Below are 19,833 nucleotides of genomic sequence, written 5' to 3'. Positions count from 1 at the left end.
ATAAATACAGGGGAAAACATTACAGGGCAAGAGCGGGGGAGTGGGACTAATTGGAGAGCTCCACCGAAGAGCCGGCACAGGCACAGGCACAGGCACAGGCACGGGCACGATGGGCCGAAAGGCCTCCTTCCGTGCTGTATGATTCTAAGAAACTGATTTGACCGGATGAGTGAGTGAGATATTGTGGCCATTATCAGCACAGACAAATTATAGTTTCAAGGCCCGACTAAAAATGCCAAACTTTGAGCCTAACTCTCCCTTGTAGTGCAACAAGTCAAGTTTACCATTCATATTGCCCTCGATATCTCCGTCGGTTGTGTCGTCGCCGATCACGCCATGCAGATTGGTTCCTGCCACGCCAGTTATTTCTCTTCATTTCTGTTACTACAAGAAATGCTCAGTTATGCATGAATACAACACTGGGATTAAAGAAATATTCAAGTAGTGCCAGAATTACAAGGTGGGTAGTGGTGTTCACAGGGATCAGTGCTGGGATCACTGCTGTTCACCATTTACATAAACCTTGCAACTTAGGAATCGGAATTACAATTTCAAAATTGGGGGGGGGGTGGGGGGGCTGCAGTTAATACACAGGAGGACTGCTACACAATACAGGAAGATAAACTTGCAGAATGGGCATGTAATCAGCAAATTAATTTCAATATAGCTAAGTGTGAGGAAGCCACACACTGCTGGGAAGGTAAGTGTGTAAATGGGGTAGAGGAGCAGAAGGATCTGGGGGCACAGATAAACAAATCACTAAAAGTAACGACGCAGGTTAACAAGGCCATAAAAAAAATCAAAACCGAGCACAGAGCTTCATTTCTGGAGGGATAGTGAAACGCAGAGAAGTTATGTTAAACTTGTATATAACCTTGGTTAGACCACACTTGGAGTATGGTGAACAGTTCTGGTCTCCATATTATAAAATGGAGAGGCACTGGTAAAGGAGAAAAAATATTTACCAGAATGATAGCAGAACTGAGGTTATAGCTGTCAGGAAAGGGTGAACAGGCTGGGGGCTCCTTCCTCTAGAAAAGTGAAGACTGAGGAATGAGCTGATCGAGGTCTAAGATTATGAAAGGGTTTGATAGGGTAGACATAGAGAAGATGTTTTCCACTTGCGAGCGAGACCAGAACTGGGGGACCCATAAAGAAAAGATAGTCATTAATAAATCTAACAAGGAGTTCAAGAGAAACTTCTTTACCCAGAGTGGTGAGAATGTGGAACTCGCTATCATAGGGAATGGATGAAGCGAACAGTATAGATGCATTTAAGGGGAAGGTAGACAAGCATATGAGGGAGAAAGGAATAAAAGGATATGCTGAGAGGCTGAGTTGAAAAAGTGGGAGGCGGCTAGTGTGGAGCAGAAACACTGACATAGACCAGTTGAACCAAATGGCCTGTTTCTGTGCGGTAAAGTGTCCTGGCCAATATTTATCCCTCAATGAACATCACTAAAAACAGATTGTCTGGTCCTAATCACACTGCTGTTTGTGGGGGTTTGCTGTGCTGCTCCTGTGCTTGGCCTAGTTCCGTGTCAGTTCACTGAGTGCAGGACACTTCAATGATTAGGTCCGGGTGGCTGGTCTGCCAAGCTGCTGTGAGAATCACAGTGAAGCCTTCACAATGGCAGCAGTCAGCTTTCGACGAAGTGCAGGGAAACACAGCGATACTGAAGATCGGCACAGCCAAAGTATTGTTGTGACTGGTGAGGCACTGTGGAACTGCCACCAGCCATTGGCCTAGTCACACGTGCATGGCCACAATACAGGTGTGCACTCGACAGGAACAGCTGCTTCACCGCACTCGGGCCCACTGTCCCCCAACCAGCAGTGCAAAGGTCGCAATATAACCACACCCTCATTCTCATAGGCTTTACGCCCTACCTCGCAACTCCGCTCCTTCCAACGACAGAGTTTAGAAACAAAGCTCAACGTCATCTCAAACATTATTCCCCGATTTATCTTCAACTCTTCTTAACCTGATGTCCTGCACCATGGGCACAAGCCCCTCTACAAGTTTCCCTTCTTTGCTGGTCGATGCCCTGTCGTCAAAACTGGTAAAAGTTACAGATGTAATCAATGTTCCCTTTAATCCCCGCCCGTTGTTCCCGGGGATCCCGCCCCTTGGCCCCCTCCCACTCCCCCCCCACCCCGGGGTCCCGCCCGACATTCCCGGGGTCATACTGATTGGACAAAGCAAATTAGCCAGGGTAGCCTTGAGGAAGAGTTCATAGAGTGTATCCAGGATAGTTTCCTTGAACAGTACGTTGCGGAACCAACCAGGGAGCAGGCTATCTTAGATGTGGTACTGTGTAATGAGACAGGATTAATAAATGATTTTCTAGTAAAGGATCCTCTAGGAATCAGTGACCATAACAATGCTGAATTTCAAATTCAGTTGGAGGGTGAGAAAGTTGATTCTCAAACCAGGGTCCTAAGCTTAAATAAAGGAGACAACAAAGGTATGAGGGTAGAGTTGGCTAAAGTGGACTGGGAAAATAGACTGAAGTATGGGACAGTTGATGAGCAGTGGCAGACATTTAAGGAGATATTTCATAACTCGCAACAAAAATATATCACAAAGAGAAGGAAATACTAAGAGAAGGGATAATCATCCGTGGTTAACTAAGGAAATAAGGGTTGGTGTCAAATTGAAAACAAGGGCATACAATGTGGCCAAGACTAGTGGGAGCCCAGAGGATTGGGAATTTTTTAAAAGCCAGCACAGAACAACAAAAACAAATGATTGAGAGGGAAGATAGATGATGAAAATAAACTAGCATGAAATATAAAAAGATAGTAAGAGTTTCTTCAGGTACATAAAAAGGAAAAGAGTGGCTAAAGTAAATGTTGGTCCCCTAGAGGATGAGACTGGGGAATTAATAATGGAGAACAGGGAAATGGTAGAGACATTGAACAAATATTTTGTATCGGTCTTCACAGTAGAAGACACTAAAAACATCCCAATAGTGGATAATCAAGGGGCTATAGGGAGCGAGGAACTTAATAAGAACATAAGAACATAAGAATTAGGAACAGGCCATCTAGCCCCTCGAGCCTGCTCCGCCATTCAACAAGATCATGGCTGATCTGGCCATTGACTCAGCTCCACTTACCCGCCCGCTCCCCGTAACCCTTAATTCCCTTATTGGTTAAAAATCTATCTATCTGTGATTTGAATACATTCAATGAGCTAGCCTCAACTGCTTCCTTGGGTAGAGAATTCCACAGATTCACAATCCTCTGGGAGAAGAAATTCCTTCTCAACTCGGTTTTAAATTGGCTCCCCCGTATCTTGAGGCTGTGCCCCCTAGTTCTAGTCTCCCCAACCAGTGGAAACAACCTCTCTGCCTCTATCTTGTCTATCCCTTTCATTATTTTAAATGTTTCTATAAGATCACCCCTCATCCTTCTGAACTCCAACGAGTAAAGACCCAGTCTACTCAAGCTATCATCATAAGGTAACCCCCTCATCTCCGGAATCAGCCGAGTGAATCGTCTCTGTACCCCCTCCAAAGCTAGTATATCCTTCCTTAAGTAAGGTGACCATAACTGCACGCAGTACTCCAAGTGCGGCCTCACCAATACCCTATATAGTTGTAGCAGGACCTCCTTACTTTTGTACCCCATCCCTCTCGCAATGAAGGCCAACATTCCTTTCGCCTTCCTGATTACCTGCTGCACCTGCAAATGAACTTTTTGGGATTCGTGCATAAGGACCCCCAGGTCCCTCTGCACCGCAGCATGTTGTAATTTCTCCCCATTCAAATAATATTCCCTTTTACTGTGTTTTTTCCCCCAAGGTAGATGACCTCACATTTTCCGACATTGTATTCCATCTGCCAAACCTTAACCTATCTAAATCTCTTTGCAGCCTCTCTGTGTCCTCTACACAACCCGCTTTCCCACTCATCTTTGTGTCATCTGCAAATTTTGTTACACTACACTCTGTCCCCTCCTCCAGGTCATCTATGTATATTGTAAACAGTTGTGGTCCCAGCACCGATCCCTGTGGCACACCACTAACCACCGATTTCCAACCCGAAAAGGACCCATTTATCCTGACTCTCTGCTTTCTGTTAGCCAGCCAATTCTCGATCCATGTTAATACATTTCCTCTGACTCCGCGTACCTTTATCTTCTGCAGTAACCTTTTGTGTGGCACCTTATCGAATGCCTTTTGGAAATCTAAATACACCACATCCATCGGTACACCTCTCTCCACCATGCTCGTTATATCCTCAAATAATTCTAGTAAATTAGTTAAACATGATTTCCCCTTCATAAATCCATGTTGCGTCTGCTTGATTGCACTATTCCTATCTAGATGTCCCGCTATTTCTTCCTTAATGATAGCTTCAAGCATTTTCCTCACTGCAGATGTTAAACTAACCGGCCTATAGTTACCTGCCTTTTGTCTGCCCCCTTTTTTTAAACAGAGGCGTCACATTAGCTGCTTTCCAATCCGCTGGTACCTCCCCAGAGTCCAGAGAATTTTGGTAGATTATAACGAATGCATCTGCTATAACTTCCGCCATCTCTTTTAATAGCCTGGGATGCATTTCATCAGGACCAGGGGACTTGTCTACCTTGAGTCCCATTAGCCTGTCCAGCACTACCCCCTAGTGATAGTGATTGTCTCAAGGTCCTCCCTTCCCATATTCCCATGACCAGCAATTTTTGGCATGGTTTTTGTGTCTTCCACTGTGAAGACCGAAGCAAAATAATTGTTTAAGGTCTCAGCCATTTCCACATTTCCCATTATTAAATCCCCCTTGTCATCTTCTAAGGGACCAACATTTACTTTAGTCACTCTTTTCCGTTTTATATATCGGTAAAAGCTTTTACTATCTGTTTTTATGTTTTGCGAAAGTTTACTTTCGTAATCTATCTTTCCTTTCTTTATTGCTTTCTTAGTCATTCTTTGCTGTCGTTTAAAATTTTCCCAATCTTCTAGTTTCCCACTAACCATGGCCACCTTATACGCATTGGTTTTTAATTTGATACTCTCCTTTATTTCCTTGGTTATCCACGGCTGGTTATCCCTTCTCTTACCGCCCTTCTTTTTCCCTGGAATATATTTTTGTTGAGCACTATGAAAGTGCCACCGTTTAGTCTGTGTTTCCAGTCTACTTTAGCCAACTCTGCCCTCATCTCACTGTAGTCCCCTTTGTTTAAGCATAGTAAGCTCGTTTGAGACACTACTTTCTCACCCTCAATCTGTATTACAAATTCAACCATACTGTGATCACTCATTCCGAGAGGATCTTTTACCAGGAGATTGTTTATTATTCCTGTCTCATTACACAGGACCAGATCTAAGATAGCTTGTTCCCTTGTAGGTTCTGTAACATACTGTTCTAAGAAACAATCCCGTATGCATTCTATGAATTCCTCCTCAAGACTACCCAGTGCGATTTGATTTGACCAATCGATATGTAAGTTAAAATCCCTCACGATTACTGCCGTTCCTTTTTCACATGCCTCCAATTATTCCCTTGATTATTGCCCGCCCCACCGTGAAGTTATTATTTGGGGACTTATAAACTACGCCCACCAGTGACTTTTTCCCCTTACTATTTTTAATCTCCACCCACAATGATTCAACATTTTGTTCATGAGAGCCAATATCATCTCTCACAACTGCCTTGATATCATCCTTTATTAACAGAGCTACCCCACCTCCTTTCCCTTCTTGTCTATCTTTCCGAATTGTAAGATACCCCTGTATGTTTAATTCCCAGTCTTGGCCACCCTGCAACCACGTTTCTGTAATGGCCATCAAATCATACCCATTTACTTTATTTCGAATGCTGCGTGCGTTTATGTAGAGTGTTTTAATACTAGTTTTTAAACCATGATTTTTAGTTTTGACCCCTCCTGCAGCCCCTTTATATTCATACATATTGTCCCTTCCTATCACCTTGTGGTTTACACTTACCCTAGTGCTACTCTGCTCTGTTGCCTCCTGCCGTTTGCATTCTTTTTTGGGGTCCTGTTCATCTGAGCTCTCACCCACTCTAACTAGCTCAGAGCCCTCTCCTGGGTTCCGAATATTCCTCGCATTGAGGCACCGAGCTTTCATGCTTGCCTTTTTATTACACTTTGACCCTTTAGAATTTTGCTGTACAGTGGCCCTTTTTGTTTTCTGCCTTGGGTTTCTCTGCCCTTCAATTTTACTCATCTCCTTTCTGTCTTTTGCTTTTGTCTCCATTTTGTTTCCCTCTGTCTCCCTGCATTGATTCCCATCCCCCTGCCATATTAGTTTAACTCCTCCCCAACAGCACTAGAAAACTCTCCCCCTAGGGCATTGGTTCCGGTCCTGCCCAGGTGCAGACCGTCCGGTTTGTACTGGTCCCACCTCCCTCAGAACTGGTTCCAATGCCCCAGGAATTTGAATCACTCCCTGCTGCACCACTGTTCAAGCCACGTATTCATCTGAGCTATCCAGTGATTCCTACTCTGACTAGCACGTGGCACTGGTAGCAATCCCGAGATTACTACTTTTGAGGTCCTACTTTTTAATTTAGCTCCTAGCTCCTTAAATTCTTCTCGTAGGACCTCATCCCTTTTTTTTTAAACCTATATCGTTGGTACCAATGTGCACCACGACAACTGGCTGTTCACCCTCCCTTTTCAGAATGTCCTGCACCCGCTCCGAGACATCCTTGACCCTTGCACCAGGGAGGCAACATACCATCCTGCAGTCTCGGTTGCGGCCGCAGAAGCGCCTATGTATTCCCCTTACAATTGAATCCCCTATCACTATCGCTCTCCCATTCTTTTTCCTGCCCTCCTGTGCAGCAGTGCCAGCCACGGTGCCATGAACTTGGCTGCTGCTGCCCTCCCCTGATGAGTCATCCCCCTCAACAGTACTCAAAGCGGTGTATCTGTTTTGCAGGGGGATGACCACAGGGGACCCCTGCACTACCTTCCTTGCACTGCTCTTCCTGCTGGTCTTCCATTCCCTATCTGGCTGTGGACCCTTCACCTGCGGTAAGACCAACTCGCTACACGTGCTACTCACGTCATTCTCAGCATCGTGGATGCTCCAGAGTGAATCCACCCTCCGCTCCAATTCCGTAACGCAGACTGTCAGGAGCTGGAGGTTCCTGCACACGCACACGTAGTCGTCAGGGACACCAGAAGTGTCCCTGAGTTCCCACATGGTACAGGAGGAGCATATCACTATCGCTAATACAATCACTAATGAAGTAGTACGAGGTAAAATAATGGGACTAAAGGCGGACAAGTCCCCTGGATCTGATGGCTTACATCCTAGGGTCTTAAAAGGGGTGGATGCATTGGTTGTAATCTACCAAAATTCCCTGGATTCTGGGGCGGTCCCAGCGGATTGGAAAATCGCAAATGTAATGCCCCTATTTAAAAAAGGAGGCAGACAAAAAGCAGGAAACTATAGACCAGTTAGTCTAACATCAGTCATTGGGAAAATGCAGGAGTCCATTATTAAGGAAGCAGTAGTGGAGCATTTGGAAAAGCATAATTCAATCAGAGTCAGCATGGTTTTATGAAAGGGAAATCATGTTTGACAAATTTGCTGAAGTTCTTTGAGGATATAACAAGCAGGATGGATAAGGGGGAACCAGTGGATGTGGTGTATTTGGATTTCCAGAAGGCATTCAATAAAGTGCCCCACGGGGTTGGGGGTAAAATATTAGCATAGATAGAGGATTGGCTAACTAACAGAAAAAAAGAGAGTCGGGATAAATGGGTCATTTTATGGTTGGCAAACAGTAATTAGTGGGGTGCCGCAGGGATCGGTGCTGGGTCCTCAACTATTTACAATCTATGTTAATGACTTGGATGAAGGGACTGAGTGTAATGTAGCCAAGTTTGCTGATGATACAAAGATGGGTGGGAAAGCAAATTGTGAGAACACAAAAAATCTGCAAAGGGATACAGACAGGCTACGTGAGTGGGCAAAAATTTGGTAGATGGAGTATAATGTGAGAAAATGTTAGGTTATCCACTTTGGCAGAAAAAATAGAAAAGCAAATTACAAAAAATTGTAAAATGCAGTACAGCGGGACCTGGGGGTCCTTGTGCATGAAACACAAAAAGTTAGTATGCAGGTACAATAAGTGATCAGGAAGGCAAATGGAATGTTGGCCTTTATTGCAAGGGGGATGGAATATAAAAGCAGAGAAGTCCTGCTACAACTATACAGGGTATTGGTGAGGCCACACCTGGAGTACTGCGTACAGTTTTAGTCTCCGTATTTAAGGAAGGATATACTTGCATTGGAGGCGGTTCAGAGAAGGTTCACTAGGTTGATTCCAGAGAAGAGGGGATTGACTTATGAAGATAGATTGAGTAGATTGGGCCTATATCCATTGGAGTTCAGAAGAATGAGAGGTGATCTTATTGAAACTTATAAGATAATGAGGGGGCTGGACAAGGTTGATGCAGAGAGGATATTTCCACTCTTTGGGGAAACTAAAACCAGGGGACATAGTCTCAGAATAACGGGCTGCCCATTTAAAACTGAGATGAGGAGGAATTCCTTCTCAGAGGGTTGTAAATCTGTGGAATTCTCTGCCCCAGAGAGCTGTGGAGGCTGGGTCATTGAATATATTTACGGTGGAGATAGACAGATTTTTGAGCGACAAGGGAGTAAAGGGAGCAGACAGGGAAGTAAAACTGAGACTATGATCAGATCAGAATTGCAGAGCAGGCTCGAGGTGCCAACTAGTCCAATCCTGCTCTATTTCTTATGTTCTTATGGTCCCGCGTTCACTAGCTTTTAAATGGAAAAAATGCGCGTGCGCGGAATTTTGAATGAGCCTCATGGCCCTGAAAAAATTAGAGTGAACATCGGATGTAACAGGTTTTAAGCAAGTACAGAGGCAAGGAAAGTGGGAAGGAGAGGAAAGAACAAACGGTAAGGATGTAGAGATTAAATGACAAAAGGAATTATGGAGCAATTCCACTTGAAATTGCTGATCTGAGATCAATGTCATCCCACCTCAGACTTTAACTATGGACTCTATCATCTTCTCCCTATTCTCCATTTACATCCTAATCTTTGCCATGCTGAGATAACCCGAGTTTTCCCACGTCCATTTGCGTGTGTATTTTGGCTATCACTCCGGACCCGAGCCCATTATTTATCTCCCTTGTTTTTTCTCTTGACCCCTTTTGGGCCCTTCACTCCTGATTCCTCACCTTCCTGTTACCCAGTCATTCTGTGGCTCAATGGTATTTCTCCAGAGACCTGAGGTGTCTACTGTACTGAACAAGTCGCTGGAAAAATACCACCAATGATGTCTCCGCAAGATCCTACAAATCCCCTGGGAGGACAGACGCACCAACCTTAGCGTCCTCGATCAGGCCAACAGCCCCAGCATTGAAGCACTGACCACACTTGATCAACTCTGCTGAGCAGGCCACATAGTTCGCATATCTGACACGAGACTCCCAAAGCAAGTGCCCTAATCGGAACTCCTTCACGACAAGCGAGCCAAAGGTGGGCAGCGGAAACATTACAAGGACTCCTTGATAAAGTGCAACATCCCCACTGACACCTGGGAGTCCCTAGCCAAAGACCACTCTTAATGGAGGAACTGAATCCAGGAGGGGGCTGAGCACCTCGAGTCTCATCGCCGAGAGCATGCAGAAATCAAGCGCAGGCAGCGGAAAGAGCGTGCGGCAAACCTGTCCCACCCACCCCTTCCCTCAATGACTATCTGTCCCACCTGTGACAGAGACTGTGGTTCTCGTATTGGATTGTTCATCCACCTAAGAACTCATTTTAAGAGTGGAAGCAAGTCTTCCTCGATTCCAAGAAACTGCCTATGATGATGATGGGCTCAGTGGGTAGCGTACTCACCTCTCAGTCTGAAGGTTGTGGGTTCAAGTCCCACTCCAAACTTGAGCACATAAATCTCGGCGGACGCTGCAGTGCAGTGCTGAGGGAGCGCTGCACTGTTAGATGACGCCTTTCAGATGAGTCGTTAAACGGAGGACCGATCTGCTCGCTCAGGTGGGTGTAAAAAATCCCACGGTGCTATTGAGCAGGGAAGTTATCCCCGGTGTCCTGATCAATATTTATCCCTCAATGAGTATTAAAAATCTGGTCATTATTATATTGCTGTTTGGCTTGCTCTGCACCATTTCCTTCTTTCCAACAGTCAAAAGTGCTTCATTGGCTGTAAATCACTTTGGGACATCGAGGTTGTGAAACATGCTTTATAAATGCAAGGCTTTATTTTTTTGAAAACCTCCTTTCAATTCAGGGTTTAGAGAGGATTTGAGGGGAAATTTCTTCACCCAGAGGGTGGTGGGGGTCTGGAACTCACTGCCTGAAAGAGTGGCAGAGGCAGAAACCCTCACCGCATTTAAAAAGCACTTGAAGTGCCGTAACCTGCAGGGCTACGGGCCTAGAGCTGGAAAGTGGGATTAGGCTGGATAGCACTTGGTCGGCCGGCACGGACACAATGGGCCGAATGACCTCCTTCCGTGCTGTAAATTTCTATGCTTCTATGATTCTCCAGTCTGGAGTACTTCATCCCACTTCCACAAATCCCGTCATGATTTGAGAGTTCGGGAGGTCGGCGAGTTCGGGAGGCCAGAGAGGTCTGTAAGTTCGGGAGGTCAGGAGTCTGAGGAGCAGGAGGGCTGGAGGCCGGGGAGCAGTTCACAGCCCTCGTCCGGGCAGGTAAGTAGGTGGCTGTTTCATTGGTAAGTATCTCTCTCTCTCTCTCTCTCTCTCTCTCTCTTACTTTGAAATCAGATAAATCTAACTAGAAAGATGGCAGGGCAGCTCAGTCCCGTGGAGTGCACATCCTGCGGCATGTGGGAAGTCCTGGACGTTTCGCGCGGCATAGACAACCATGTGCGCAGGAGGTGTCTCCAGCTTCAACTGCTCGAGCTCTGCGTTTCAAAGCTTGAGCAGCGGCTAGAGTCACTATGTTGCATCCGTGAGGCTGAGAGCTACGTGAACAGCACGTTTCGGGAGGTGGTCACCCCGCATCTTAAAAGCGTGCAGGCAGAGGGGACGTGGGTGACCACGAGACAGAGGAAGAATGCTAGGCAGATAGTGCAGGAGTCTCCCCCCCCACCTCTCTCCCGCAACTCCATCTCGCTTTCCAACCGATATTCTGTTTTGAGCACCGGTGGGGGGCGATGGTGCCTCTGGGGAATGCAGCTAGAGCCAAGTCCAAGGCACCATAGGTGGCTCAGCTGCACAGGGGTGAGGGACGATGAATAAAATAGCTGTAGTGGTAGGGGGTTCAATAGTTAGGGGAATAGAGAGGCGTTTCTGCGGCCGTAGACGTGACTTCAGGATGGTATGGTACCTTCCTGGTGCCAGGGTCAAGGATGTCACAGAGTGGACACAGGGCATTCTGGGGGGAGGGTGAACAGCTAGAGGTCGTGGTCCATATCAGGACCAATGTCATACGTAGAAAGAGGGATAAGGTCCTGCAGGCAGAATTCAGGGAGATAGAAGAAAAATTAAAGGGTAAGACCTCAAAGGTAGTAATCTCTGGGTTACTACCGGTGCCACATGTTAATGAGTACAAGGATAGAAGGATAGAGGATGAACACGTGGCTGGAAAGTTGATGTAGAAGGGAGGGCTTTAAATTCCTAAGGTACTGAGACCACTTCCAGGGGAGATGGGACATGTACAACCTGGACAGGTTGCACCTCAACAGCGCCAGGACCAATATCCCCGCAGGGAGTTTTGCTAGTGCTGTTGGGCAGAGTTTAAACTAGCTTGGCAGGGGGATGGGAACCAGAGAACAAATTCAATAGGGAAGGAAGTAAAGCTGAAATTGGATAGCAAGAATTTAGAAAGCGAATCTGTAAGGCAGAGGAAACAAGGGTTAGTAAGTAGTAATTAAGGAGGTCTTCCTGTGCTTAAATGGTATATACTATAATGCAAGGAGTTTAGTGAATAAGGCGGATGAGTTGAGAGTACAGGTAGACACTTCGAAGTATGACATTATAGCCATTACAGAGACATGACTGAAAGAGGGGCAGGTTTGGCAGATCAATATTCCTGGCTACAGGATTTTTAGACAAGACAGAGAGGGGGGTTAAAAAAAGGGGGGGGTTGCGGTATAGATTAAAGAAACTATTACAGTAGTGACGAGGGATCATCAAATTATGCCATATGGGTCGAATTGAAAAATAAAAAAGGGGCGATCACACTGCTAGGTGCATATTATAGACCCACAAACAGTAAAGGGGGAGGGGGGGGAGGGGGAGACAGAAGAGCAAATATGTCGGCAAATTGCTGTGAAGTCCAAAAACCATAAGGTAGTAATAGTAGGGGGTTTTAACTATCCAAATGTTGATTGGGACAAATATAGTGTGAAGGGTATAGAGGGTGTGGAATTTTTAAAATGCATTCAGGAGAACTTTTTCAGTCAGTATGTAACAAGCCAAACACGAGGGGAGGCAGTTTTGGATTTAGTTTTGGGGAATGAAGCTGGGCAGGTAGAAGGGGTATTAGTGGGAGAGCACTTGGGTGCCAGTGACCATAATTCAGTCAGATTCAAGGTAGTTGTGGATAAAGACAAGGATAGACCAGGAATAAAAGTCCCAATTTGGGGAAAGACTAATTTTGCTAAGTTGAGGAGTGATTTGGCCATGGTGGACTGGAAACAGCTACTTTTGGGTAAATCAGTGTCAGAACAGTGGGAGGCATTCAAGGAGGAGATCCGGAAGGCTCAGGCCAAACATGTGCCCTTAAAGAAAAAAGGTGGGAATAACAATTCTAGAGCCCCCTGAATATCTAGGGACTTACAGGGGAGGATACAGAAAAAAAGGGAAGCTTATGTCACATACCAACGGCTAAATACTGTAGAATCTTTGGAGGAATATAGAAAATTCAGGTAAAATTAAAAAGTATATTAGGAATGCTAAGAGAGAGCATGAAAAATTCTTGGCAAGTAAAATTAAGGAAAACCCAAAGATGTTCTATAAATATATTAAGAGCAAGAGGATAACTAAAGAAAAGGTAGGGTCTATTAGAGACCATGAGGGTAATCTCTGTGTGGAGGCAGATGTTGGTATGGTTCGTAATGAATACTTTGCATCTGTTTTCACAAAGGAAAGGGGCAGTGCAGATATTGCTATCGAGGAAGTGTGTGATATTTTGGATGAAATAAACGTAGTGAGAGAGGAGGTATTAAGGGTAATGGTTGATGGATGTTTGAGACTGGAAGACTGTTTCCAGTGGGGTTTTGCAGGGCTCAGTACTGGGTCCCTTGTTTTTTATGATATATATCAATGATCTAGATTTAAATATAGAGGGTACTGATTAAGAAGTTTGCAGATGACACTAAAATTGGCTGTGTGGTTGATAATGAAGGGGAAAGTCATGGGCTGCAGGAGGATATCAATGTATTGGTCAGGTGGGCAGAGCAGTGGCAAATGGAATTTAATTCGGAGAAGTGTGAGGTAATGCACTCGGGGAGGACTAATAAGTAAAGGGTATACACATTAAACGGAAGGCCACTTAATAGTGTAGATGAACAAAGGGACCTTGGAGTGCTTGTCCACAGATCCCTGAAAGAAGCAGGCCAGATGGATAAGGTGGTTAAGAAGGCATATGGAATGCTTGCCTTTATTGGCTGAGGCATAGAATACAAGAGCAGGGAGGTTATGCTTAAATTGTATAATATTCTGGTTAGGCCACAGCTGGAATATTGCATTCAGTTCTGGTCGCCGTATTATAGGAAGGACGTGATTGCACTCGAGAGGGTGCAGAAGAGATTTACTAGGATGCTGCCTGGAATGGAGAATCTTAATTATGAGGACAGATTGGATAGGCTGGGTTTGTTCTCTCAGAGAAGGCGGAGAGGAGACCTCATTGAGGTGTATAAAAGTTTGAGGGGCCTGGATATAGTGGATAGCAAGGGCCTATTTCCATTGGTGGAGGGGTCTATTACGAGGGAGCATGGTTTTAAGGTGGTTGGTGGAAGGTTTAGAGGGGATTTGAGGGTGGGCCTCTTCACGCAGAGGGTTGTGGGGGTCTGGAACTCACTGCCTGGAAGGGTGGAGGATGCAGAAACCCTCACCACTTTTAAAAGATGCTTGGATGGGCACTTAAAAGTGCAGTAACCTGCAGGGTTACAGACCTAGAGCTGGTAATTGGTATTAGACTGGATAACCTCTTGTTGGCCGGCGCAAATATGATGGTAAGTACTGTAGGGAATCGATACGGCCAGGGTGATGATCTGGACTAGTTTTGATAACCTGGATGGGTCGGAGAGGAATTTTCCCAGATTTTATTTTCCCCAATTGGCCTGGGTTTTTGCCTCTCCCAGGAGATCACATGGCTCCGGTTGAGGTGGAGTGTAGAATGTTTTAGTATAAAGGGTGTCGCAGTTGTGTGGGCCGGACTGGTTGGGCTGGGTGCTCTTTGCCTTTCTGTCGTTGTTCAAAGGTTTATATGTAACCTTCAGGGCTGCTGACCGAGCGCCATGTGGCTCTTTGTCGGCCGGCGTGGACATGATGGGCCGAAATGGCCTCCTTCTGCGCTGTAAATTTCTATGTTTCTATGTTTGTTGGCCACCCCCCTCCATCTCACCATCACAAAGGGACTCTCTATCCCCGTTGTCTGAAGCAGACAAGGCCTTCTATCACTCCCTCATATCCTTTTTCCAACCCTACCCAGGAGAGGTTATATGGAGGGGGGCAGTGATGACGGGAGGGAGAGGTTATATGGAGGGGGGGCAGTGACTGTGTGATGGAGAGGTTATATGGAGGGGGGGGGCAGTGACTGTGGGAGGGAGAGGTTATATGGAGGGGGGGGCAGTGACTGTGGGAGGGAGAGGTTATATGGAGGGGGGGCAGTGACTGTGGGAGGGAGAGGTTATATGGAAGGGGGGGGCAGTAATTGGGAGATGGAGATGGAGAGATGGATGGAGAGACGGATGGAGAGACGGATGGAGAGACGGATGGAGAGACGGATGGAGAGACGGATGGAGAGACGGATGGAGAGACGGATGGAGAGACGGATGGAGAGACGGATGGAGAGACGGATGGAGAGACGGCAGTGACCGTGGGAGGGAGAGGTTAAAGGAGGGCAGTGAGGTCAAGATAGAGGGCTAGGCGAGTTGAGGTGGAGGTTGAAATCACCGAGGATGGGTACAGCCCTCATTTTCAATTCCTTAAGTCCAAGTGATGCAGATTTGACTGCTTACAGTGAATGCTGGTTTAGCCATTCATCACCAGATCTGGCTGGACCACATCAAGCACTATTGGGCCATGAAAGAAAGACAGACTTGCATCTATAAAGTGCTTTTCACGATCACCAGACATCCCAAAGCGCTTTATAGCCAATGAAGTACTTCTGAAGAGTAGTCACTGTTGTAATGTGGGAAACATGGCAGCAATGTGATAATGACCAGATAATCTGTTTTTGTTCTTATGACTGAGGGATAAATATTGGTCCCAGGACACCGGGGATAACTCCCTGCTCTTCTTCAAAATATGTCCACCCGAGGGGGGAGACGGGGCCTCGGTTTAATGTCTCTTCTGAAAGACAACACCTCCGATGATGCAGCGCTCCCTCAGCACTGCACTGGAGTGTCAGCCTGGATTTATGTGCTCAAGTCTCTGGAGTGGGACTTCACTTCAAAAAGTATTTAACTGGCTGTGAAGCTCTTTAGTTATGAAAGGCGCTGCAGAAATGCCAATCTTTCTTGTGGGTACGAGAAGAACTAGAGGCCACCAACATAACACAAAAGCAAAATACTGCAGATGCTCGAAATCAGAAAAACAGAAAATGCTGGAAATACTCACGTCAGGCAGTGAGAAACAGATTCAACGTTTCAGATCCATGACCTTTTGTTGGAAGTGGAAGAAGTTAGAGATGCAACAATTCCTTTTGTTCTTTCAACAACTTGTATTTATATAGCACCTTCAACGTAACCACCAATCCGATGAATCATTGATATCAACATAGCCCCAAAGCAGAGGGGGCAGCAGAAGCAGTGCAGCAAAAAAGTCAATGCCGGGGCACTTAAGGACCCAGCTAAGAGAGCCCTATACAATCAGCGCCTCACAGCTAACCTGGCGTGCCTTGATGACCCCGTGACACAGAATGCCCACAGCGCTTGGTCTGCCCTCCAGGCCTCCATAACAAGTGCCTGCGAAGAGATGCTCGGTCACTCAACCAGAAAACACCAGGACTGGTTCGATGAAAATGATCAGGAGATCCAAGAACTAATAGACTGCAAGCGCAGAGCATTTCTGAGCCTTAAACAACAACCCAACTCGGGAGCAGCATTACAGATGGTTCAAGGCGGAGGTCCAACAAAACACCCGGGACCTAAAGAACAGGTGGTGGATAGAGAAAGCACAGGAGATACAGCAGCTGGCCGACAGCCATGATGTGCGAGGATTCATCGCCACAGTCAAGGCCACCTATGGTCCAAACTCCCAAGGCCCCACCCCATTGCTGGCCAAGAATGGGGAAACACTCATCAAGGACACTGAGGCAGTCAGGGCCCGCTGGAAGGAGTACTTCGAAGATCTCAATCGAGACTCTGCCTTTGACTCGAGTGTTCTCGACTCTATACCGCAGCATACGACCCGCCACCTCAGTGAAACCCCAGCCCTGCACGAGGTAGAAAAAGCCATCCGTCAGCTGAAGAACAAGGCATCGGGAGTGGATGGAACTCCTGCTGAGGCACTGAAGTATGGTGGAGAGGCACTATTGACACGAACACACCACCTCATCTCTCTCCTCTGGATGGAGGAGAGCATGCCGGGAGATCTGAGAGATGCAGTGATTGTGACCATCTTTAAACAAGGGGACATGTCCGACTGCGGCAACCACAGAGGAATCTCCCTATCAGCCACTGGGAAAGTCGTCGCTAGAGTCCTCTTCAACCGTCTTCCCCCTGTGGCTGAGGAGCTCCTCCCGGAATTGCAGTGTGGATTTCATCCCCTACGGGGCACAAAGGACATGATTTTTGCAGCACGACAGCTGCAGGGAACAGCACCAGCCCGTATACATGGCCTTCTTCAACCTTACAAAGGCCTTTGAAACTGTCAACCGCGAGGGTCGATGGAGCATCCTCCTCCGTTTCGGATGTCCCCAAAAGTTCGTCACCATCCTCCGCCTGCTCCACAATGACATGCAGGCCGTGATCCTTACCAACGGATCCATTACAGACCCAATTCACGACTGGACCGGGGTCAAGCAGGGCTGCGTCGTCACCCCAACCCTCTTCCCAATCTTCCTCGCTGCCATGCTCCACCTCATAGTCAACAAGCTCCCCGCTGGAGTGGAACTAAACTACAGAACCAGTGGGAACCTGTTCAACCTTCGTTGTCTCCAGGCCAGGTCCAAGACCATCCCAACCTCTGTCGTCAGCTACAGTATGCAGACGACGCCTGCGTCTGTGCACACACAGAGGCTGAACTCCAAGACATAGCCAACGTATTTACTGAGGCGTACTGGGCCTTACACTAAACATCAGTAAGACAAAGTCCTCCACCAGCCTGTCCTCGCTGCACAGCACTATCCCCCAGTCATCAGGATCCACGGCGCGGCCCTGGACAACATGGACCATTTCCCATACCTCGGGAGACTCTTATCAACAAGAGTAGACAGTGATGACGAGATTCAACACCACCTCCAGTGCAGCCTTCGGCCGCCTGAGGAAAAGAGTGTTTGAAGATCAGGCCCTCAAATCTGCCACCAAGCTCATGGTCTACAGGGCTGTAGTAATACCCGCCCTCCTGTATGGCTCTGAGACATGGACCATGTACAGTGAACACCTCAAGTCGCTGGAGAAATACCATCACCGATGCCTCCGCAAGATGCTACAAATCCTCTGGGAGGATAGAAGCACCAACATTAGCGTCCTCAACCAGGCCAACATCCCCAGCATTGAAGAACTGACTACACTTGATCAGCTCCGCTGGGCAGGTCACATCGTTCGCATGCCAGACACGAGACTCCCAAAGCCAACACTCTACTCGGAACTCCTTCACGGCAAACGAGCTAAAGGTGGGCAAAGCATCCCTGATAATGCAACAGCCCCACTGACATCTGGGAGTCCCTGGCCAAAGACCGCCCTAAGTGGAGGAAGTACATCCGGGAGGGCGCTGAGCACCTCGACTTCTCGTCACCGAGAGCATGCAGAAATCAAGCGCAGGCAGCGGAAAGAGCGTGCGGCAAACCTGTCACACCCACCCTTTCCCGCAACGACTGTGGCTCTCATATTTAACTGTTCAGCCACCTAAGGAAGTCTTCCACAGTTCCATGGGACTGCCTATGATTAACATAGTGAAACATCCCAAGGCGCTTCACAGGAGTATTATGAAACAAAAAATGACACCGAGCCACATAAGGAGATATTAGGGCAGGTGACCAAAAGCTTGGTCAAAGAGGTAGGCTTTAACGAGTGTCTTGAAGGAGGAGAGAGAGGCGGAGAGGTTTAGGCAGGGAGTTCCAGAGCTTGGGGCCCAAGCAACAGAAGGCACGGCCACCAATGGTTGAGCGATTATAATCAGGGATTCTCAGGAGGGTAGAATTAGAGGAGCGCAGACATCTCGGAGGGGGGGGGGGTTGTGGGGCTGGGGGGGTTGTGGGGCTGGGGGGGTTGTGGGGCTGGAGGAGATTACAGAGATAGGGAGGGACGAGGCCATGAGAAATTTGAAATCGAGGTATTGCTTATCTGGGAGCCAATGTAGTCAGCGAGCACAGGGGTGATGGGTGAGCGGGACGGTGCAAGTTAGGACACGGGCTGCCGAGTTTTGGATCACCTCTAGTTTATGTAGAGTAGAAAGTGGGAGGCCAGCCAGGAGTGCATTGGAATAGTCAAGTCTAGAGGTAACAAAGGCATGGATGAGGGATTCAGCAGCGGATGAGCTGAGGCAAGGGCGGAGATGGGCGATATTACAGAGGTGGAAAAAAGACGGCCTTAGTTATACTGCGGTTATGTGGTCGAAAGCTCATTTCAGGGTTAAAGACGACACCATAGTTGCGAACAGTGTGGTTTAACCTCAGACAGAAGTTGGGGAGAGGGAGTCAGTGGCTCGGGAACGTTTCAAGTCAATGACCTTTCATCAAAACTGGAAGTTATAGTAATGCAACAGTTCCTTGTGTTCTGTCCTCCCCTCCATTGCCATCAGTCACCAATAAATCCAATGGGGAAATCCAGGGGAAATCCAAGAGAAACTTCTTTACCCAAAGATTGGTGGGAATGTGGAACTCACTACCACAGGGAGTGGCTGAGGCGAATGGTATCGATAGATTTAAGGGGAGGCTAGACAAGCAAATGAGGGAGAATGGAATAGAGGGTTATGCTGATAAAGTTAGATGAGGAAAGACAGGGGGAGGCTCGAGTGGAGCATAAATGCCGGCATGGACTGGTTGGGCCGAATGGCCTGTTTTTGGGCCGTATATCCTATGTAAACAATGCGGGAGCCCCGCTGCCCGCCATCGGGGGATGGGGATGGGGATGGGGCTGACCGGCTGACCGCTCCCCTCCTCTCCCCTCCCCTCCCCTCCCCGGTCACTCACAACAGCCACTCCGCCTCAGCACCGCGCGCTGCACAGGAATCCGCTCCCAGGTCTGGGTCAGAGGGCAGCAGCACCCTGCGCATGCTCTGGATCGTGAAGCTGTGCGCATGCTTCATCCACGGCCGGCGGTGACCCCTCCCACACGCCGCGCAGCCCCGCCCCCCACCCAGCCCGCGATCGGGCACAGTGCGCACAGAGCTTGGGACGCATTGACTGCAGTGTTGGACCCGGGCTCGCCTTGAGCTCAGCCAGCAGTGAGGTCCCGGGCACACTCCCTCAGTGAGGCCCAGACTGTCACACTCTCGATCGGTCT

The 19,833-nt window shown here is 47.6% G+C and overlaps 1 protein-coding gene across 1 annotated transcript in view; it reads right to left on the bottom strand.

Moving 5' to 3' along the window:
• Positions 1-19,589, bottom strand: part of wdr21 (WD repeat domain 21) — a 103,896-nt gene extending 84,307 nt beyond the window's left edge. Inside the window, exons 1-2 of the mRNA XM_070878652.1 lie at positions 19,521-19,589; positions 285-384 (exon numbers count right to left, since the gene is read on the bottom strand). Of these exons, the coding sequence (XP_070734753.1) occupies positions 285-376 (92 nt within the window). The 5' untranslated portion in view covers positions 377-384; positions 19,521-19,589. The remainder of the gene's footprint in view (positions 1-284; positions 385-19,520) is intronic.
• Positions 19,590-19,833: the final 244 nt, after the last annotated feature.

Source organism: Pristiophorus japonicus, chromosome 4 (genome assembly GCF_044704955.1).
Source record: "Pristiophorus japonicus isolate sPriJap1 chromosome 4, sPriJap1.hap1, whole genome shotgun sequence".
Taxonomy (NCBI): domain Eukaryota; kingdom Metazoa; phylum Chordata; class Chondrichthyes; family Pristiophoridae; genus Pristiophorus; species Pristiophorus japonicus.
This window is presented reverse-complemented; position numbering and strand designations above follow the sequence as displayed.